This window comes from Centrocercus urophasianus, unplaced genomic scaffold (assembly GCF_019232065.1).
Source record: "Centrocercus urophasianus isolate 14NV4802_14NV808 unplaced genomic scaffold, USGS_Curo_1.0 seq_10, whole genome shotgun sequence".
NCBI lineage: Eukaryota > Metazoa > Chordata > Aves > Galliformes > Phasianidae > Centrocercus > Centrocercus urophasianus.
In genome coordinates this window covers 13,479,953-13,504,161 of record NW_024884142.1, presented here as the reverse complement: position 1 = coordinate 13,504,161, position 24,209 = coordinate 13,479,953, and the positions used below count along the sequence as shown (strand labels likewise).

The following is a 24,209-nucleotide window of genomic DNA, read 5'->3' as shown; positions in this document are numbered from 1 at the left end:
TGGGGCCTCGTGATGGCAGAGCAGAGGGGGACAATCCCATCCCTCTCCCTGCTGGCCATCGCTCTTCTAATGCAGCCCAGGATCTAACTGGCCTTCCAGTTAGATCCAGTGCAAAACCACACTGCTGGCTCATGTCCAGCTTTTCATTCACATGGACCCCAAGTCCTTCTCAGCACGGCTGCTGTCAAATTCACCAACTGTATGTTGAATAGAGCAGATATGCTTAGTTCTGTACAAAACTAGATCAGAAAAGTTTTAGAGTATTTTGTGACACAGGCTCACTGGATCCAGCAAGCCACAGCCTGATGTCCTGCTATTCCATATTACATCATGCAGATACACTCAAAGGCACTGAAAGAAAACCGTTCTTCAGGTTGTTTGTCTACATAACTTATGACAGAAAAGACAGAAAGCTCCATCCATGATAACATAAAGATGAAAGTTAAAAATTGTGAAGTTACAGATAGCTGGGAACAAGATAGCAGCATAAGAGCAAGTTGCAGAATACACAGGCTGCATTGTACAAGTAGCAGGCTCTGATGGAGCTAGAAATTGAGCTTGTTCCTGAAGTCCTTATTTACCAGCAAAGCTGCTCACGCACGGTCCATTATTCTCAAAGAGCTGGAAAGGATTATTAAATCAACATGCTTAGCCTCCACCTCTCCAAAGATATCCACATGTAACTCAAAAACTCCAGTCAGCTTGATTGTGCAAAATGTAACCTCCTAGTGCTCATGGGCCCATGAGGTGGTCTTAGTAGCAACAGCAGCTGTTTCTTAGTCACTTAAATTCCAGCCCTCAAAGCATTTTCAGAAAAATCACATGCAATAAGAGAGAGGATTTTTTATGTTTAGTGCTTACCTCACTGCAGCTAATATCAAATTTTATATTTAGCCAAATTGGTAAACGGCAATTACATTCTTAAAGGCAATCAGTGCATGCACACAGCTACGCAAGTAAATAAGTAGAACAGATTAAGATCTTTAGATGTACCTGAAGTGCACTAGCAAGGTACTTGAACGATAGGTACCCTGCAATTTCCAAAAAACCAAGGTGAGAAAGGCTAAGAAGCGTGGTGTCACCATTTGGTAGGAGTCGTAGTGTATGCCTCATGCATATTCTATAAATATATCTCTGACTGACAGGCCTGGTCTCCCCAACCTGGAATGTGAGACTGTGATGTATTTTACCAAGCTCTTAAGGTGCTGGAATTTTTGGTTGTTTGTTTTCAGTTGGTTTTTTTTTTTGTGTGTGTCTTTTTTTTTTCTTATTTCTGCAGGTCCATAAATTTATTCAAAATCACTTGCAAGCAAGAAAACTGTAATGTTCTAATATCAATTTCAAGGTGACCATTTGTGATTACGAAATCATTCTTCCCACACTATTCACTTGTCCTCTATTTAAATACTGTCTCAGCAAGCCAGCCCTCTAACTTCCAACATGATCTTAAAACAACAGTTGAGTTAACAATTGGGTCTGTTATCACAGAGCAGAAAAAGTTGAAATTTTCAAGAATACTTAATTACACTGCTGTAACCAATACCAGAATGTGTGCCCTTCCTGACATGGTTCTAATAGACCATTTTATGTTCCTCTAAAGCAAAGCAATTTTTTTTTGGAAGGGCGCAGCTTACTAGGCACAAATAAGATTGATTTATATACCTGGTCACTTTAATAGCTATTCATGGTATTACAGTTGTTCATTTCAGATACACCATCTAAAAGATTTTTTTCATCTTTACCCTCAGGTTAGTGTTAATAGAGTTAAACCTGATGCCATTTGTTTTGCAGCTATTCTAAAAACAATCCTCTTTCACTGCAGTCAGGACAACCTTTTGAGGTCTGTCTTTAACCAGCAGCCAGCCCATCCAGTCTGTATTCTGTCAAAATAAAATAACAGTTTTTAAATCATCCGCATAGAGTCAAACTGCTTACAGCACTCTATACACATTTGGCTGAAATGAGCTGAAACCTTGAAAAAATACCTTTTAACAGGCCCTACTCTGAAAGAAATGTGAAAAACTGTCGCAGAGTCTAAAAGTGTAACTGTTTACTAACAAAACAACATTAAAAACCAGATGAAACAGGATTCAGGTTTTGTAACAAACAAAACTAAATCATTTCTGGAGACATCCCAACTGCTACTGCGAATACTGGTTTAATATCAATGTGTTTATAGAGATTTCTTGGTTTTCTCTGAATTATTCCAATATTATGATAGAATCACAGAATGGCCTGGGTTGAAAAGAACCTCAAAGATCATCCAGTTTCAATCCCCCTTCTACAGGCAGGGTCACCAACCACCAGACCGGGCTGCCCAGAGCCACATCCAGCCTTGGATTAATAAACCAGAAAATTTCTCAAATGAGTCTTTTCAGATACGTGGGTGTAAATGAGCTGATTTTACAGATACTTTTTTCTTAAATACCTCTGGCATGCAAAACATCTGAATGACATGCAAAATACAAGGTCTACAACCTGTAAAGTCATAAGCAGAATAGAAATACTTATTGGAACCCTCTAACTTCATCTTTGTTACAAAGACTGTAATGAAAATACAATGGATTTATTTTTCTGCTAAAACTTTTTTTTTTTTTTTTGTTAATTTTTAAGAAATCCTACATCAGACTTTTCTCTACTGAGAATGTATTTTTCACTAACGCCCTTGAGGTCACTGAGAATGTTGAACACTTTCAAGTGCTTTGCTGTACCAGGTCCTAATCAAGCAAGGAATCAGACCTAGGGAAACATTCCTGCTTGTGAAGACAGAAAGCTCAGAAGCCAGTTCTGCATAATTTTAACAACACAGCCATATTTAGAAATAACCTTTGCATTTGTAAACCAAGCTGATGTGATTCTTTGTCTTTACAAACTCATCAGATTCCAAAGCATCACTTTCCCAGAAGTATGCGTGGTCCGCTGATGGCTGGACTTATACGCCTTTTCCAACCTTAATGATTCTAGGATCAATGAGCATCCCAGACAGAACATATGATTATTTTTTGACTTTTGACACCAAGAGTTGGAAATAAAATTTACTGTGGAATAAATAAAAGAACTTTAAGAAACTTTTAGTAAAATGCCTTTAGAAACCTCAAAAAAACTACAGTTGAGCTACAACTTCTTCATACTTCTCCATCTGAGAAATATAATCGGTAAACTCAAGGTAAAAAAACATTGATCCAGTTTTAGTGTTAAGAAATCTGCAGAAGAAAAAAAAAACTATATGGAAGACAACTCTGTAGCTTTTACTGCACATATATATGACCTTTAATACATTTCCATAAAATACTTAACATTCAAAATCATCATTGCAGCAATATGCCTATTTTCTATAGCTTAAGAAAGTAGAGTCATTAAACGTCTATGCATTTCTTATTGTGTCATCTGAATGTAAACATATTCAATGAAAAACACGTAAGTAAAGAAAATATGGAATACCACAAGGATGGTAGTTGTGATTATAAAAGTATGTCAAAATAAAATGCAAAAATAGGTCACTGTAGTCAGTCCCCTGATTTTTGGCCATCGTTTACTCACTGGTGAACATGCACTACTATCTGTGCATTCCTATGTCAGCTCAGCAGCTACTGCACAAATTAAACTTTTGTGTTAAAAATTCCAAGGTTGACATTAATGAGAATACACTGAATGTTTTGTTGGCTTTCTGCAAAGATCACTTCTAAATTTACTAAATGGAGTGAATGAAATACTATGGATAAAAACATAAATGGAAACAAGAATTCTTTAAGAAATGCATGTTTTACCAAGGATTTCAGGAAGGAACGAAGAGAGGAAAAAATATATTCAATAATTAAGAAGCAATCTATAAACAAATATATAAACACCTTTCTAAAACTGAGCTTTTAACCTAGAACTTTTTTTTAAAATGTTTCCAATTCAAATAATTTAAGAAACATTAGTTTTGCTGTGCTGCTGTGTTTCCTTTATTATTTGCTTTTCAGTTAGTACCCAAACAGAGGCAAATGTTTAATACAAGTTTAAAGAGCTTGCATTCAGGCAAAAGAACAAAACAACAACTAAGATCAACCAACCAAACAAATTTAACCACAGGACAGTCTTGGGTTTGATGAACTCTGGTCACATTTTCTTCCCACTGAAAGAGAATATTTCAGTGCACTCATATCACACTTGAGAAAAAGATTTTAGGAAGGAAAGATTTACCTTTTCCCAGGAGGTTTAGAAAATACAGTCAAGTGCCAAGAGACTGTTTCAGTATTTTTTGTACTGAAAAGAGAAATCTGAAATCAAGGGCAAAAGTTTCTAGGCATATAAAATGCCATTGCAAAAAACGAGATAACAATCATCTATTCTCTGTCTCTGATGGACTGAATAAATAGCAGTAGATTTAAAGCTGCAACAGCATACATTTAGTTTGAAATACTTTGCACAACATCTAGCAGTAAGGTTAATCAAACATAAACCTATACTGCTTTAGAACATTGTGCAAACTATCACAGGCTGCACAGCCATCAAGTGACGTCCTGGTGGGTATGAACAGAGTCTGCATGAGCCAAAGGGAAGATAAAGATATAAGATCTGTTATCTGAATGAATTAAATGGAAAGTACATGAAAAACCATGAAAAGACACCAAATCAATTAGAGTGAAAAAATAAGAAGACAGCTGGTTTCTTCTATCATAGGCAGTTTTATACTGGATTAAACACATCATTAGGCAGAATACTTGCACATTCCATATTCTCCAGAAATTCCATGAGGTGAAACTATCTTTCAGATTATTCTATTACATTATATACTTATCATTTATACTTATATATTTTCAATTAAACTATATCCTTCCAGTGCCCAAAGGGGCCTTCAAGAAAGCTGGAGAGGAATTGTAGTGATAGGTCAAGGGGTAAGGGCTTTAAACTAAAAGAAGGGAGATTTAGATTAAAAATTTGTAAGACAGTCTTTGCCAGGAGGGTGGTGAAGTAATGGAAAACATTGCCCAGGGAATCTGTTGATGCCCCATCTCTGCAGGTGTTCCAGTCCAGCTTGGTTGGACATCGAGCAACCTGATCTAGTGGAAGGTGTCCCTGCCCATGGCAGAGGAGTTGGGAAAAGATGATCTTTAAGGCCCTTTCCAACCCAAACCATTCTATCATGTTATGTTTCCCTACAGAATTAGCCAACAATTCCACATTAACTTATGCTTGTAGGTAGACTGTGCTGTAAGTTTGTAGTTCCCACCCATAAGGAAGATATAAAATGTGAGAGTGGAGAACATGTTCCTAAAGAGACAGATACTATAAAACATACCAGAGAACTAGAACTAGAATTGTGGACAAGCTTTATAATCTAAGGACTTACAAAATGCAGTCCAGGAGATTTGGAAAGGAAGAATATTTCTGAAAAAATAAATCAAAGGCAATAGCAACTGATTATGTTAGTGAAGAGAGGCTGCTTGTGGGAGTTTGGGAACAATTTAAGGAGCAAAACCATTGCAGCATGACTGTCTGTCATCCACTGAAGGAAGTGGATAACAAAGAAACACCAGAAGATGTCTACTTGCATTGGTATATGCTGAAAGACATTTTCAGATAAATCAGCCCAGCATTACCAAATTTTGAATTGTTATGGATATGTTAGCTCAAAGAGTAAATTACTTATGTTTAAATACACTGAGTATCAACATAGGAAGTGTCTCTTACATGACATACTAAAAAAAAAAAAAAAAAAAAAAAAAGGAGAAAATTCAGGTAAGTTACTGTAAGTTGTTATTGTTAATAAGATCAGAACATAGAAAGGAAGGGCACTAAACTAGGGAGAAAAAGTTCTACAGGGAGCCATAAAACATTAGACATGGAAATCAGCAAAATATCCAATAAAGTGATAAAGGTGACGGAAAAAAAAAGAGATTAGAAGAACTACCAGCAGGGGAGAAGACAGGAGTTATTGACTGTGCTGAGCTGTGAAAGGCCCTAAGGAAAAAGAAAAAACAAAACATCAGAGAATATATCTGTGATCTGTGATGCTCTTGAGTTACAACTAAACAAAATAAAAATAATGAAGTGACATAGGATGTCTCCCACAAGGACTTATATGGTAAGAGTTGCAAGAGAAGAAAGATGACTACAGCCTCCCCTCACATAAATTACATGAGCAAACAAGTCAGAGACTAGTTCTAGCAGAAAACAGTGAATACAGCCCAGCAAAGATTACTTCCAATAGTTCCCAACAGAACTCTATCTTTGTGGTTATAAGGTTGAGGTTTTGATGAAGTCCATGTTAAGGACAAAATCTGCCTTTTACAGTGAAAACAAATCTCATGCAAAGGACGAGCAATCAAATCTATTTAAGCTTTATCTTTTCTTGAACTACAATTCCAAAGACATGAAGTTGAATCAAAACCAAAAAATGGATGATGCAACCTGTTTTGTTTCAAGTTAATGCAAGAAATGGAAAGACAATCATATCAAAGGCTTACAGTCTACACTGCATGGAAAATAATAATCATAATATTATCTTCTTCTAACCCATCTTCTCTGCCTCTGCAGCCTGATGAGCCTTTATTAGCACCTTGAGTCCAGCAGTTATGAAGAAGTTTGTCTAAGCATGGGGGCTCCTTCTCAACACTACTCTCTCCAAAGTGGTGGTAGTAGAACAAATCTGAACGTACTCTCTAGGATAATATCAAGACCTGCATTTGCAAGGACTGATACAAATACCTTTTTATAATCCCATCCAACAGCCTCGCTTTTTTTGGATATCAAACCATTATGTGCCTTTGAGGATCTCCACTCGACACCATTGTATCCAAAACCAAATGGTTGCTGAGTGAGGTTATCTCATGCCTTGCACCAACAGTGATAAGCTGAATAGTGCTGAAGTATCTAAAAGGAGAAACTTACAAATTTGGCTTTTGGTGTTTTCTCACCACCACCAAAAGAACAGCAGGGTTTTCAAGATGTGACTTGACCCTCAGGAAAGGATTCTTTGAACATTTTTTATTCCTTAGCCCCAGCATCCTTGTCAATTTTACTCCTGCATTTTTAAAACCAACTACCACAAAATAAAATTAGCAATTGATTTTGGCAAACATTTAATACAGCAGATCTTGAATGAATTAAGCATTGTACATTGTCCATAGCATATTTCAATTTCAACTTTTTAATCTCCAGTAAACCACTCAAGCAAGCATAGATCCTGGTCAAATTTAAAAGGAAAAAAAAAATCCCTCCTGTATTAGTGAATGCATGTAAATGAAAATAATTTTTTGCTACCACAATTTGCTTTATGCATTTTCCAATTATCAAAACCCTACATTTTTTGAATTGAGTTCTTTGTCAATCACAGAAAGTGAAATAATTTAGCAAAGCATTCCTTTTTAAATAGCACTGTCCATTCAGTCTAACCCCGTCTCTTACTATGCTTCACTAAGCCAGTTGAATTCTTTTACTATAGTTCTTTTTTTTAATCTGACGACCTATTTCAGCAGTAGTAAAACTTGTTTCACAGTAGAAAGGCTCGTTTCTAAAACATAAGGTGAGATCAGTGATCTTGTGGGAAGTTCATTGCATCAACAGTGAGTACAAAATTCACCTCCTCAACCTGAACTCCCTGGTTCAGAAGATGTGCCTGCAAGAAACACAGTCCCCAGTGTGGCAGAGGATATGCTCTGTGCTCCTTCCTACAGCCTGCTAGTCCTGCTAGGGAGAGTTCTCAGTGCTGCACAAAAAAAATGTACCAAGGACTGAAACCAACCATGGCTCCATATGATGACACTCCACTTTGTGAGATGTAATTTATTCCACAAAAGGCATGCTGGTTATCCTTAAAAGAAGCAGGCTATGCTTTTCCAGCTAGACCCGTAGAAAACCGTGCCACGCAAGCAAGTCCAAAAGATCCCATCTAAAGTAAATTTTGATCTTCTGTATTAGCTACTAACAAGTCTACTTCTGCATTTTAAGATTTTCCCGTCTCTGAAGCATTTTAAACATTATTAAACACTCACTACTCCCTTAAGAGCTAAGTACTATGAGCAGTAGTGCAATAACTATTGGCACATACCACCCCACCAATGGTTCGGGAAAATGATGAAAGACCAAATTAAAGCCTTCAAAGCTAGAAGATAAGTCTTCAGTCAAAAGGAAAAAGGTACATTACTGTATGTATGATCAAATGCATAATACCTGTTACCAGAACAATTTGGACACATATTAATAAAATGGATGTCCTACAGAAGTGGAAGCTTATAATGCAGTGCATCTGTTTATTGTGTCTTCTTCCTATTCCAGTTTCCATAGAAACTGGAAAGAGTTAGGAAATTTCAGCACTGGGCAATGAATTCTAATGATCTTCTTAAAAGAATCTTTATAACATATATTTAGTGTACACAGAAAGCATCAGTAAGATTTAAATTCAGGTGTATGAAACCTGGATCAGTAGTCCTAATGCAGAGGAGCTCATGACTGTACAGGATTTCTAAGTCTCGATGGCAATAAGAAAAAGATCACTTCATTTAACATACATTAATATCGGTCCACATCACACTTGTTCTACCTCTTTAAGCTTTTCAATTTCCTACTGCTGTCTGCAACTGCCCCACAAACAAGCGCAGGAGCAAACGCTACTGAAGAATTTTCAAATATGTTTTCCTTTCCCTGAAGCTTATATGATATCTTACCCCTTACATTTATAATCACCTACAGTTTAACCATGATGAAATTTCTTATGCCTTGTGGGCTGAATCCTGTGACTCACAATTTCCAAATATATTTGTGAAGGTGGTTCATGAATTGAAGTTCTGTCAGCTGAAGCCTCCAGCATTGTTCTGCCCATGTTCAGTATGGAGGCTCCTGGCTCCCAGGAAGTTTTAATAGCACAGTACAGAGGATCAGCCCTCGGTTTACAAAGGACACTCGAGAAGCCATTGTAGAATGTAATACAGCCTGCAAATGCCCCCATGGCTTTTTGTCATGCCATCATTATTCTTTGGTAAGTTTAGGTTTCCTAAATATACCACTGAAAATTGTCAATGATTCATCCCCAGGGTTTGCTGTCAGCTGTGAACAATTGGGAGCTGTGCTTCTCATGGTTTCTCCGGTACTGCCCTCTTCCCTATTGCTTCTTCCTTGATTTTAAACCATATCCAAGTAAGACCTGGGGGACTCCTGTTCTTTGCTTGTTGACAGCACCTTCATCAACTACAAATTCACAATTTCCTCGTTTAAGCAGTTATCTACTGAAGTCTAGCAAACGAATATATATATATAAATATAATTGACACTTGCAGGTGATGTTGATGTGTACCCAGCCTTGAAGAATTACTTTCACAGAGGTATACTGAAATGCCACTTTCCTTCACCTTCACCTTCTCCTCCTCTGCCAGTTCTCTGCCCCAGTGATTTTTGCCTCAGGGAGGATAATCTTAACAGGACACTTTTGCCTGTTCCTGAGCTCTTCACCTGCTTTTCCTTTCCGCTCAGCAGCATTCCTCCTCTTGGCTGGCAGTTTGGGAGAGATTCTCAGGAGGTACAGCCGGTGTCTGATCCAATGCAGAGTGACACCGAGACGCCTAACCTACACACACCAAATCATTCTCCACGTTTTAATCTCAAGGGCAGAGGCTGCAGCGCTTCTACAATAACCACCACTAACAGCTTTAGGGATCATAAGCATTGTTGGTGCAGAAACATTTGATATTTCCCATTGTGACAGAAAGGAGACAACTGGTTAAGTTACTGCCTGTTGTACACAATTGTAGACATTAGCAGAAGTTATTTATAGTGCCTATTATGTTACAGTATCCCAAAAGACAGGAGAACCATGTCATGAAGCATTACTACAAATAAAACCATTTTAGCTTAGCATAACCTTTTTAAGCACAGCGAATATCACAGTAGTTTACCTTTAAATGGAAAGCATGAACGGCTCAGATGTTTTCAAAACAAAATATATGTTTTAGTACTCCCACCCCATCAGGTAATACAGAAAGAAGAAGTAAGGAGGACAGGAAAAATTGTGCATTAATAAAGTCAGAGATCTGGAGGAAGTGCATCAGTGCAAGCAGGGTGTCTTTTTCTGGAAAACACATAACTGGAAGATAAGACAGCTCTCCTGTTTTTGTCATGGAGAGGCTTATATGCTACTGCTTTTTAAGCCTGTTATTTAATCCTGGGGAGTTAAATACAAGTCCTAAATGTGTGCTCCAAATCGAGCAGCATGCCTTAGAGCACACAAGTATCACTCAGCATCTTGTGAAAATAGAAGTTACCTAACACTGAGCCTCTCAGAGAACTCGATTCCCCATATTCTCCCCATCTACTAGTAAAAGTGAGGGTAGGAGAGACGACATAAAAAGCAAACATGAATTTCTTGATGATCTTGGAGGTGGGAGGTGGGGCTCTATTTGTCTTTTTGTTTTTCTTTTTCTTTTTTTTCTTTTTTTTTGTAAGAAAATTTCTGTGTTCATATCTATTATTCTCATGTCTTCTGCAAAAAGAAACAAAAAAAACCCAATGCTTTTAACTTCAGAATCATGAAGATCTTCCACAAAAAAATGGAGATTACAATAGAACTGAAGTGACTGCAGGAGAAGAGCGCAATGGTCACTTACAGAGGTGCTTCCATCACACTTCCTCCACTCAGAACTCAGAATTGGGACACTTCCCAGGTTACAGAAGCATGCATTTTAAGGATAATTCCTAAATCTACTTATACAATTGAACTGTAATTCAAAGGGGGAAAAAAGGAATGTAATCAACATGTTAAGGAGCTGTCAGCAAATACAAACAGATTCATTACTTTTATGTTTTGCACAACTGAATGATTTACACACACCAGCCATGAGACCTCTTCTTCTTTCAGAGTTGTCTCGCCATGGCTGGAGTGAGACAAGACAGTACTGAAACAGGTAACATAGATACTCCTGTGAAGACACTGAAGCCCTTCAAAGGTGAGGGGGTGGTTTCTTTTGGCTTGCAGTCAAAGCCAGATCCTCTAATGGGAATGAAGTCTCAGTGTGGTCTACTGCATATATACAAAAGCAATGAATCCAAGACTCCTCCAGTATTACAGCCAGATTCTTCTGAGACCTTCATGAATTCCCTGTGCTCCTCACCATTAATTGGTAGTTGTTCTACAAAGCAGTAGTTGTTCTACAAAGCAGTACAAACATTTTAACTTCTTCAGAGACACATTTTGCCTTACAGTATGAGTAAAAATTTCTGTCTTTTGATTTCTCTGCTGAATTACATCCTCTTTACCTCTACCCACACACTGCGCACTGTGTTGGCAAAGTCATACATTTTGGCAGTGGACTTCAAAACTTCATTCCTCTGCAGGAGAATGCCCGTGTATTGTACACTCACATACACACCCCCTCAGTCCACATGACTTATATTCTGCCTGGGCAACCATTTCACAGATAGATGGAGGCACCAAAAAATAAAAATCTCAACTTCTGGCATACAGCTATCAGCCATTCCCCATACTGCTTTCATTTAGCAACGCTTAGCCACATTACTAACATGACTGGTTATCAGGGCTGCATGCAGATTTTGCTGATGATGATGTATGTTTATTATCTCTTCCTTTGGTAACTGAGCTGTACACACTGGGAATGCTTTACAAAACATCTCAGAAATAAAGGTCAAGTAAGCTTTCTTGTAAGAGATACTCTTTTCTGGAGAGAATTTCCTTCCTACACACCTTCAGCCACCAGAGCTCTTCTGATGCTAGACAAAGACATTGCAAACACATATGCCCACTCACATTTCAGTCTCTAAAGTATGCTTTACTGACTTAGAGTCCGTTCTTCAACCCCTCCTCACCCACACATATCCCTGTCAAGGCACATGAGGCTGACACCGTCGTCAAAGTGATATTTAAGAGTTCATGGTTTAAATTTAGTACTCAGAGCACAAGGGCTAGTCAGTCTCGCCTGTCGAGGAAGCACATTTTACTGATCTTGGAACATTTCATACAGTAGCCAAACATCAGTGAACTCTCTTGCTCAGTTTTGGTTTTGAGTTGACATAGTTCTGGGCGAAACACAACCACGACTTCCCATCAGGAGAAGGAAAAAGCATCAGAAAGGAGGAACTGGGCATAGTGGAGAATGCTGAAATCCAAAAAGGATTCCCAGCCAACTAGGCTACAGTGCAAAGGCTGAAGAACTGGAGCCATGTGCTAAAGCCATGTGTTTGCTTTCATTAGCAAAATGGTATAGAGGTCTGCACCAGCAGGAGTCTTAAAACAGTTTTGCCCTCACATATATCCAGACTATCCTGACCTAATCAATTACTGTATGTGAAACAACAAATCTTAATTAGCTTTACGCCAAGAGGTACTGAAAACATTGAAGTATTGAAGATAATAAAGAATTTGAAGTATTGAAGATATTGAAGGTGGAGGTCCTACTGCCCTTGAGATAATAGTTCTGTCCCCCTTTGAAATCTGCGTCTACTCCAAACTGCCTGTAATTTTGCACTGCACAAAGACTAGATTTTAGCGGATTAAAGTTCCTAGGTAGAGCCAAATCAAATAAGACAAGGCAGTCTTCTGGCTGGCTTGAGACTACAAGTGTGTCATTCTGTATTCTGGCTAGATGTCTAACAATGCTAAGAAATCCAAACCGACCCACAGGATAGAAACTAAAATTAAAATTTGATTTCTTACACAGCTTGCTAGTTCCCTCTTGATTTCACTGCAAATTATCTGTACTGAAAAGCTGATACCTTTGGCCAGTCGCTTGTCATCTGTACACTGAATCACTGAGAGAAATGGAAAAAACACACTGGCCCCTTATGGCCATGTCACATGTGCTGCTGATCTTCTGTAGGTATTAGAAAAGCTAGAAGAAAAACTGACTCAGGACCAAAGGTCAGGTAATAAGCTTGTATTGACCTTGTGGGCTGGGTGACAGGAAGAGAATCACAGAATCACAGAACGGCCAGGGTTGGAAGGGACCTCAAGGATAATGAATCTTCAACCTCGCCACCACAGGCATGGCCACCAACCTCCTCATTTAATACTAGACCAGGCTGCCCAGGGCCCCTTCCAGTCTGACCTTGAACACCTCCAGCGATGGGGCATCCACAACCTCTCTGGGCAGCCTGTTCCAGCACCTCACCACTCTCTCTGTAAAGAACTTAAAGAATCAGGAAAGACACAGGTGAAACTCAACTCGCTCAGGAATATTACAATTAAAATGTTTAGTATCTTTAAACAAACCTCCTGGTAACATGCTCAGACAAGTCAATCAAGTCTTCTGGGAGAAGAAAGGACACAGACAGAATGAAACATGAAAGTTTGCGCAGTGTAAAAATCGAATATTAGACATCAGTAATCAGTGATCACGTCACATTTAGAGAACTGCTACATTCTGTTCTGTTTCCTAAACAAATCCAGGTGGGGATAAAAACACTCAGTGAAATAAAAGTTACATTCAAAACATGTCAATTTCAGATGTGTGGTAATGTAATACATATGGAAGAGGGGAAGAGTGAAATTCGTTAGCCTAGACAATAAAATCTAAAGAGAGAGAAAACAGGATAAACAGTCTTCTGATATAGAAGGGGTATCTGGAAGGAGCTGAGAAACTGAAGGCACCCAACATACAAACAAGTTAATAAGCTCAAGCTGCAGCAAGGAAGATTCAGGCTATGAATAAGGAAAAGCTTCCAGTGATAGGATCGGGGAAGCTGAATAAAGAGCCTGGGCAGTCTATACAGACAGCTGTCAGATGTGTGTATAGCTGATCCTCCCTTGGCACAGCAGAGGCCAGGTACCCCCCATTCCTGCTTCTCTGATGGCGTGACTGACCGCTGGTGGGCAGAGTAAAAAACACAGCCCAAGGGCTCCAGACCTATCCTTCCCAAGGAATGGCCAACAGAAAACAGGGGCTGTAGTTCAGCCCACAGGGAAAAGGCAGAAGAGCGGATATAAGAGCTGCTCACAATAACTGGGATGCTCACCTCACCTCACAGCCACCTGCTCAGCTTCTGTTCTGCAGCCCTGACTCTGCTGAGTAGTAAGTAGCCTAGGGGGACAGAGACTGGAGAGCAGGCATCTCTCAAGAGATTTGAGAACTCCAAATTATGTTCTGAATACATCTGAGGATATCCTTGTTTCACACTCAGAGTGGAGCATTTAAATTAGATCTTCTCTGGCCAGGATGTTTTCCTCCCTTAGGTTCATTCTGTAATTAATTACTGTCAGCATTGTCACCATATGAGCTACAATTGACAAGAACTTCTGTCACAGTTTATCACCCCTGCCACTGGATATCACTTCACATCCTTTCATCTGTTCCTTGCAGTCCAATTCAATTCTCCCTTCTTCATCCTTTGCTAGTGATCCCATATATCTCTGCAGAGTTATGGTAATAGGTATTGCTCACCACAGCTCTAAGTGACAGCAATTTATTTATTTATTCTTTTGCAAAAGTTACCATCACATGACTGGCCAACTAAAAGCAAAACAACCTTGATGGCAAGGTATGAGATATTCCGGATTAAGTAGAAGATTAGGAAAATACTTACTTTTGCTTTCACCCCTCTGATTCCTATTTCCATGGAAACAGGGCTGGAAAGTACCAGCAGGCAGCCTGCAGCTGAACATCTGAATGAGAGCACTTGTGTTGAACTCAGCAAGCAGGCAGCAGGTGAAATCTGCAGGAGCTGCCTGAAAATCTATAGCCAGGTTTTCAAAGTAAAAGGATGACCTCAAGTTGGGCAAAGGACTTCTAAGAGGGATTACATATATCCTTAGCAAATATTCTCATTGCATTGCATTGCAAGAGTTGATAATCTGATTTCATCTTGTGAAAAAGGCAGGGATAACACTTCTTTATCTAAACCACACCAGACAAAAATCCATCACAATTAAACATATTTTGAAATGCTCAGGTAGAAGATGACATATTAGCAAGAATGATAGCATATTTTTGTAGCAGAATTGCCAGACTGTCAGACACTGTTCTGTAATTCCATCTGTGAAATCAAACTGGCCGATGCCCAGTCCATATAGATGCATTCTATATTTACATATTAAAAATAAAAAATAAAAAATAAAAATAAAAAAACAAACAACTCTAGAGGTTAGTAATACATTTGCTAGTTATGAGTCATATAAATCACCAGAACTTGCCTTTTAAAATCTAAGGCATTCCAGTTGTAAGCATCATTAAGGAAAAATAAAAAATAAAAACCAATGTTAACTTCCTTATGCAATTTAGTAAAGTTTCATGCAGTAATTCTTTTTAATACCATCTTAGATTTTTCTCCTGTTCCATATTTGCTCTTCAAGTAACAGAAAGAAAAGCAAACAAAGAAGGATGAAACACTGCTGTCTTGCACTATACTTTACCCAAACAACAGATTGGTTATTATTAAACTCCTGCTTTTGTATCTAAAGCAATTACCAGTTTCTCAAACAGATATTATTCATTCTTTGCGGAGAACAGAACACTGGTCCCACTTTGTGTCAGTGTAATTTCAGCCAATGCGATGGACAAAACAAAATGATTATAATAAAAGATGTAATGTCTTGCACAAGTTCAATATCAGCGCACAAGAGCTGACCTGAAAATGGATGATGAAGAAACTTGAGACAGTATAAATCTCCTTTTTTTTTTTTTTTAATTTAAGAGTGTTATTTAAAGTTTAACAGAGCTATTTATCAGAATCAAGTCAGCCTGATAGGTGTGTGGATCTGCTTTATTGCACCTATGTTCTCTTTCACCATCAGAGAGGAAATGCAAGCTTAAAGCATCACAGAACAAATCAACGCCAGAAGCTGTTAGTGACTATTGATTCATTGCTTTCTCTGGGATCTTCACTGCAAAACCGAGCCCAAATTTAGAGTCCACAATATATTAAGTTCACAGCTTTGATGGAAAAGAACAGTACAGAAGCTTCTTGTGCAATTTTCTTTCATCATAGGAAACTAATAATTGTGTATCAAAAGCATAACTGTGGCAGACAATGCACACACCCATCAGCATCTCTGCAGAATGAGAATGTCCACTTAGCAGCTGCAGCAATGGCAAAAATTGCACAGAGCAATTCTGCTAATGAGTCCACCTGATTACTCACCTGCTATTCTATACCATGTATACTTGTACTCACCTCAAGGATCATTTTTACAGTGCTAGATCAAGGAGAAATCAAACTCCAAACTCACTGATCTAGCCTGAGTCTGCTTAAACATGGCATACAGAAAAGCAAAAGCTTTCACACTCATTTCCACTTATTCTTTGTGTGAAAACATCTATTGCTAAACAGCCCACATGTATTGCCTGAAGAACTCTTCTTCAAGAAGGACTAGAAATAAAAAGTAAAACTAAAAGCACAAACTTAAAAATCCACATCAGCAAACACTGACTAAATTCTCCATTTCATAGAAGTTCTATACCTCACTTTTTATATGTTTGATTGTTTTTGTTGATTTGTTTATTTTGGAATGCTAAGAATATTTTGTACTTAAAGGCTACCTCTCTATTGCTATTTCACAGGTATGATGTGTAACATTCTCACGGTCTGAACAGCTCTCTAAGCCATCACTACAACTGCAAACCTTACTAAGGGGGGAGGGAGGAAGGGAAGAGCATCTTTAGCATCTATTTCAGATTTATAGAAATGATCATGCAGTTATAAGAGAGATCTCTGACTTGGCTGAAGAGTTTCAGTAGGCAGGGGATGGAAACATTTATAAAGAGAATTAAATATATCTGGCTGCATACATGCACAAAGGTTGTTGGGTATACATCAAAAAGGGTGGCTTGTCTTTCCCAGCTGGAGCTTGAAATAGAGAGGGATATAATTCAAGGAAATGAGGAAGCTGCTTCACACCCAGTCATTAGTATCTTCACACTATTTTTCCTTATGATCTTGTTAGTAACACCTGTACAGAGCATGTAACTGCTTTCTTCCAATTAACTTTATATCTGCTAATGTACCCCAGTTGTTGCTGGCTCATTAACTTATGGGAGATGGAAAGAAACCAAGAAGGGATATCAGTATAGTCTTCAGGATGCTTAGGGCAATCAAGAAAGATGTACAGAATGAAGGTGTCTGATCTGGGATCTTTTGCCTCTTGGGGCATGGAGAATGTGGCAAATACAAGTTCTGGATTCCAGCTAACGTGATAATAAACATACATTACACCAGTGTATGCTATATACGTTTTTAACTTAGTAATGAAAATATGATTAAAAGAAAGCCGATATAAATTAACACTTCAGAAATCAAACATCATTATCTATTAGAAAACCTTAATGCAAGCAATCTAAACCAGAGATTTTGTAGCTACTTTACCTGTTTGTAAAGCTAAACCTTCTTCCATGTTTGAAACACCTAAACTTGTTAAATACCATGTCTTCTTCCAAAACAGTATTGCTACATAGCAGCTGAATTAGTTTTATACCTTCCTTTTTGGAAGGTTCTGCAACAAATGTTTTCATAGCAAAGTTGTTAGAACCAAAAATAAAAGTTTGCAGTGGATGTATTAACACACAGTCACAAGGGGAATGTGATCCATGGTCCCATGTACTTTCTTTATGTGTACAGCTCCAGTTTACAAACATGGAGTACTGACACTGCGAGAGTAAGTGTTGGCACTTCAGCAGTGCAGGAAGAGTCACCGAGGCATGAAATTTTCCAAGGTATGAGTTATCCAAGGTATTAAAAGGTATTCCCAAGACTCAAGGCTGAGTAAACTGGGAACAGCAGCTAGGTGAGCATGAGTGATCCCTCATCACTGGCTTCATACATTCCCAAGGGCTCTCTACCTTCTCTGCAGTGTAGCTCGCCAGTAGCTTCTGTGCTAAGACTGGGAAAGAGCTCTTCAAGTCCTAGTCTAAGATTCCTAAGCTGGCCTCTTAACTGTTGAGTGGATGTGAACAAGTGGAAAAACTACTAATGCCTCTGCCTTTTAGCCATCCCACTTCCCACAATATTAGAGTAGCTCCCCAGAGGTTTTAGAGGTCTCAGTTTAATCTTCCTCTCCTACTATCATATTCCACTTTGCATCTTTTGCTCTTTATTTGATTAGGCACAACACCCAAGTCTGTACACTTCTAAATTCTTCCAAACACTAGCAACTGAACACAGATAGAGACCCAAAGATTGCAATCAGGCCATTTCTCCTGCCTCAATTAATGAGAACAGAGTTGTACAAGATTATATATGATGTAAATGTCTCAATTCAAACAGTACACTCCAAATTTACACAAATTTAATGATTGCCATCTTAATGTGCATTTATGGATTCCAACATAATCAAACAAGAAGATGGTTCATCTATGTTTAATCAACTCCATCAACCAAATTCAGCTTCCCAGCAATGTAAATGCACTCCTGTGAAGTGGTTGCAAGCTACTGCTGCCTCCATCAAATATAGACATGTAAAAGATGGGGATAGGAAGAAGCAAAGAAAGGACAGACAACTTTACTTATTTACTGTGGGCTACACAAGAAAAATTGAATGGTGTGGGATTCAAACTGTGCATTTCCTTTCAGAGCTGAAGAGAATGAGTGCTCCTGCAGAGTGGAAAGTCACAGCTCCATCCTTAAGGGCTCCTGGGGAGCACAGCTCTTCTTACTGAACACAGACTGACAAAGCCTACTACCACAAAATCCTGGAGAGCGAGCCTGCAGATGACACAATGGCCATCTCTTCACCTCAGTTTACCATTTCTTTGTGTTGGGATCCAGAAACTGCATCTGAAACCTGCTAGAAATTCAGTTATTCCTCTTGTCTACCCTGAACTTTTCTTCTGCTGCTTTCTGCCAAGGATTTAAACACCATAAACGGAGGAAACAGAGAAAGTGGAACACAGCAATGTTTTACTTTGCACCTGTTGGCAACTCCCAACTATACAGTAGGTAAGCATAAAAATACTTTAGCAGTCACACAGAAGCAATAGAAGTGACATCTGTTTTCATACCTAAGTGTGCCTGTGTTGTCTTATATTCTAACCGTGCTACACATACAACTTACTGCTTAACACCTTTGTGAATCAAGAGAACCAGATTTCAGATTCCAGTATTAAAGCTCTTAACAGAATGGTAATTTTATAATTAACAATAGACAACTCATAAATTCACAGAAATACCTTTGTAAGTGAGACCTGATGGCAATCTCTAAAAAAGCAATAGCTCCAGAAAGCTAACAGAAAACAAAATCTTCAAACGAAGCCAGATCATTTAAACAAAGAATCCAAGCCATCACTCCCTAGAGTAGACTTTGGTGACCGTAGGTAGCAAACAAGACTTCTCCACATTGTCCAATGTGTCTTTGTATTTCTCCAAACCATAATCCAATATAAAGTCATTAAGAAAGAAATTTACCTGTGTTCCGGTCAGGTAAAATACAGCAATGCTTCTGCAGTATGCCAGGCAGAACCTGTGGCAACAAAGAAACAGACATTAACATATGTATATTTTTAACATTGCCTGAAGAAGAGCTAGTGATTGTTGGAGTGCATACATAATTGAGCTTTGTGCTTTCATTCTGGATGCAAATTAACTATTGCACAGTGCGACTCTGAGCCCCGCTCACTAGGAATCACACACGGAGAAGAATCTTGTACGGTAAGCTGCTTCCTACTGCCCTTAAAGGTAGTGTCACCCTCTTCCATAGACCGCAATATTGAAAAATTGAGTAAAATAGTATAAATACAGAAGTAAATGTGCTCAACTTAGAAAGACAACACGTTATCAGCCAGTGCCACTCCTCTTCTTGATTTTGCACTGATTTTACACTGATTTTAGCCCCTGGGGCTAGGAGATCACTTCTCAGATGCCTATTTCCAGTAAGTAAAAGAAAACCCTTGAAGCTTGGATAGAAAGCTCAAGGGAATGGAGACAGACAAGTAGTTCATCATGATCACTATGCTGAGGTGCCTATGAGAAAGGCTACAGGAGCTTTCCACCACCACAGGCCCTTTCTTCTGGGTGGGGCAGCCCCATCCCTCTTACAGATGTACACACTGCTGTCATCTGTTGTGGTGCAGCTTTGATGCTCCTTCCAGCAGCAACCTGTGCTTGAAGCATGCAAGACCTAATTTCAATCTGACTTTTAAATCTGTAATTAACACCTTCTACAATGTTAACAGCATCTGTAAAACTGTAGCTTAAAACTTAATGGCTTTTCCTTTGCTACTTCAGAGAAAAATCCAATTAAAAGCTATGCTCTAAGACGTCCTCTACTAATTTTCCCTGAAGGGTCAGCATGTGCCCTTTTAAGTCTGAAAATCTCAAAAGAAAAATTAGTTTGTACAAACAGGAGACCAACATAACCTCAGTGTCGAAATGCTGGCCCTCTAACCAGTGAGAACACCTTGGGCACCGTCACAGCTCATATTAAGTTTCAGAAATCCAGGAAGGAAAGTACTTTGTGGCCTAGCAATATTTTTTATTCAATATGAAGACTGCTGTTGCTGTTTGGTCGAGTTTAGCAGTTAGGGATGAGAGTCAGAAACATGGAGCCCTGCAACAGCACCGTAAGCCTCAGCCTTCCCTGTGGTCGGTACCCAATGCACGCTGTGGTAAACCTCCATGAAACCAGCACCTCTGCTCAGCCATCCTCCAGCACAGCAAATTAAGGTCTTAAGAAATTTGCTGCACTGAGCTTACTCTCAAAAGCATGCATGCAGACACAGTGCCATTGCAAAGCTGAGCTTTTACTGCCATTTTAACTTGAAGAGCCAGTCTGCGCACAGAAAGCTGTGCTGGACACAAAGCCACAGGAAATAGAGTTTCCCCACACAGCTCCTTGAAACTCTACAGCAGACAAAGCATTTAAACATGAAGTGTTGCATAAATCATTCTGGTCATTTTCTGAAGTGAACAGCACCACTGAAGCTGTGTTCTGCAGTGGAGGGGGAGATTACTCTGTGAGAGGCAGCTCAAACACCCAGGAGAAGCCAGGGAGAGAGAGGTGCCTGGAGCCACCTGTCTTCACTTTATTCCAGCAGCACATGCAGGGAGGGCACAAGGCAGACCACTTTCTTCTCACCAGTGAACACAAGAATGCAGCATTCTACTCAAACAAGCACAGTGACCACCTGCTGCAATAGCCAAGCTGTGGCAAAACCCAGATGGAGGGGGCCACCCCTTTTCTGGGCTGACACATGCACCCAGATGGACTTCCTGAGGAGCGACACATCTCCCCAGAGCTTCAGTTGTGGGAAAAACTGAAATCTGGAAGTCCCTCAAGGGCCTGAGGGAAGAAGCCCCAGAAGTCCCTGCCAACCTCAGCCACTCAGTGATTCTGTGACAGGTTTACTGCTGTCTACTTCTGAAAAGCTTATCCTTCACTCTGCTGCAACTCCATTTAAACAGGTCCCACAGTTAATGCCCTCAGAGCCAAAGCCCAGTCCATGCCTCTGAGTACAGGACTGCAGAAGAAGACTCACATCTTGCTGTCTCTGTGAGGCAAGAGATAGTTGTCTTAGCTGTGCATGCATGTATTGCTGGTACAATTGAATTTCCGCATGTTCATAACAGCTAAAGACCACTCGTTGTCATCTCTTTTGGTACTCAGAAGACCTGTCAGCAAGTACATTGCTTTCCCAAGTAGAAATCCTTTTCACTTGAAGCAATCATAAACCATCCTTCCTTCAAGTACAGCTATGGAAAGATACCTTGGTGTGCTGATGAACAGCTGGCTGAATATGAGCCAGCAGTGTGCCCAGGTGGCCAAGATGTCCAATGGCATCCTGGCTTGTATCAGGAATGGTGTGGTGAGCAGGACTAGGGAAGTCATCCTGCTCATGTACTCAGCACTGGTGAGACCCAACCTCGAGTGCTGTGTTCAGTTTTGGGCACCTCAGTACAGAAAGGACACTGAGGTGCTGGAGCAGATCCAAAGAAGGGCAACAAGTCTTGAGGGGCTTGGAGAATATGCCCTATGAGGAGAGACAGAAGGAACTGGGGCTGTTCAGTCTGGAGAAAGGGAGATGGAGGGGAGACTTCATTACTCCCTTCCAATATCTGAAAGGTGCTTACATCAAGAGTGGGGTTGGTCTCTTCTCACTGGTGACAGGTGACAGGACGAGAGGAAATGGCCTCAAGTTGTGCCAAGGTAAGTTTAGGTTGGATATCAGGAAACATTTCTTTACAGAAAGGGTTGTTAAGCACTGGAATAGGCTCCACAGGGAGGTGGTTGAGTCACCATCCCTGGATGTGTTTAAAAACCATTTGGATGTGGTGCTCAGAGACATGATTTAGCAGAGGGTTGTTAATTAGGGTAGTATGGTTAGGTTGTGGTTGGACTCCATGATCTTTAAGGTCTTTTCCAACCTGAGAAATTTTATGATCCTGTGATTCTATGATTCTATGATTCTACTTAGGGGAATACAGTATGACTTGAACCAATGTATTAGCTTCCCTTACTCACATTCAGACAGCAGGAAGCATGTATTTTAAGAAGAAACAATAACATTAAAACAAAAATTGTGAAAACGGCATTCATCATTTGCTAGTGTTTTTTTGAATTTTAAAAAGAAAAAATCCAGTGGTACTTAGGAGTGTATCGTAATACTTCCAAACTATAGCATTTTCATTTTGGCCATGGATATAAATAACAGCATAGTCTTATAGGCACTGAAAGCACAAAAATTAGAAGCAGAGAACAAAGAAATCCTAGAATGAGCAGAGACAAAGCAGTGTAACACAAAGACTGAATCTTGAAAACACCGTGTCTTACTCAGACATAAAATAGCACTTAGTTTCCAGTGAATCTGCCACATTTTCTTCCCCACATTCATGAACCATGGAGCAGCATTATGAATTTATTATGAGCACCAGTTAATCAAATTAAGGCTGAATCTGAAAGAAGACACACACACAAAAAAAAAGCAGGTCTGGAGTAGCGAGACAATTTCCTTGGGAAAACAAACACCCTGGAACACAATTTTTACCTTCCTGGTAGACCTGATAAATATAAGAGAACAGTCACACTGAAAGGCACAAGCTTGAAAAATATTTGCTTGTCCCTTTCCTCTATTCTCTTAAATATTAAGTAGGTAACTGGCATGGAAGAGGCTAAAACAGTGCTGCCTTCTTTCTCTCCAGCCCTTACCATGTTTACCCTGTACAAAACCAGTTTCTGGCTGGTAGGAGTTTGATATCAACCTCCCACTTACTAATCTACAGTATACGGATTTTTACACTGTACCCATCTCCATGGTACCCAAAGAGCCTCTTCACACCGCTCTCCTCCCACATCTCCCCACTCTGTTCTTCTCCTCCCTAAGGAAAATGACACAAGCATTCCTCAGCAAAATTATCACCTTTCTCTCTCTACGTGTCTTTCCTTTCCCCTGCTCTCATTCATTGGAAAGTTGTGAACCCTATCTTATGCCTTAAAATGTCTTTATGTCTCAGAGTTTCTTTTTTTTTTTTTCTTTAATTTCACAGATAAACACTAGATTCATTGACTGATTTAGTGATTTGAGATCTTACCTAAACAGGGGCAGTCTGATTGAGAATCTTAACCATAGTCAGACGTGCAGTGATTTCTGCTAAAGAAGTCAAAGTATGGGAGAAGAAGTCAAAATAACAGGAGATCCTCACAAGCAGAAAAACAAAACAACAAAAAACAACAACAACAACAAAAAACATAGGAAAGAAAAGATTTGAACATTTTGTTTTTGTTGTAGTTTTTGTTTTTTCTCTTGAGGAAGTGAGAGGTATCAATTACATTAAGCCAAAGATTTAACCTTCAGTTGTTTCTTAAGCTCCCAGCTGGGAGCTAAGGCACTGAAACACTAAATTAAAGCTGGCACAGAAATAGAACAAATAACACAGCAGGAAGCAGGTCGTTATAGTCAAGGCACTTCCCTAGCATTAGCCAAATTAACTCTGATCCAGTCCATAGAGTACTGTTACATGACCACATGTGGCAGGAGCACAAACTCAGAACACAGTGTCAGTGCAAAGCTTCCTCAGAATTCAAAGAAAACTTCTAGCTGATGTCAGTTGACATCAATCAGGACACAATTGTTTCACATTTGTTTTCACTACAGGTTACTGTGCTTATATTATATATTTCAAAACATATACACACATATACATGTGAACATATGGAGCTCTTGGAGTGGGTCCAGAGGAGGGCCACTAAGATGATCAGAGGGCTGGAGCACCTCTCCTATGAGGAAAGGTTGAGGAAAATGGGCTTGTTTAGCTTGGAGAAGAGAAGGATCTGGGGAGACCTCATTGTGGCCTTCCAGTAC

General features: G+C 39.4%; 1 protein-coding gene across 1 annotated transcript in view; it reads right to left on the bottom strand.

Moving 5' to 3' along the window:
* DLGAP2 (DLG associated protein 2) overlaps positions 1-24,209 on the bottom strand; it is a 410,760-nt gene that overhangs the window by 349,310 nt on the left and 37,241 nt on the right. The window contains exon 2 of the mRNA XM_042817501.1: positions 19,321-19,375. Coding sequence (XP_042673435.1) covers positions 19,321-19,375 — 55 coding nt within the window. The remainder of the gene's footprint in view (positions 1-19,320; positions 19,376-24,209) is intronic.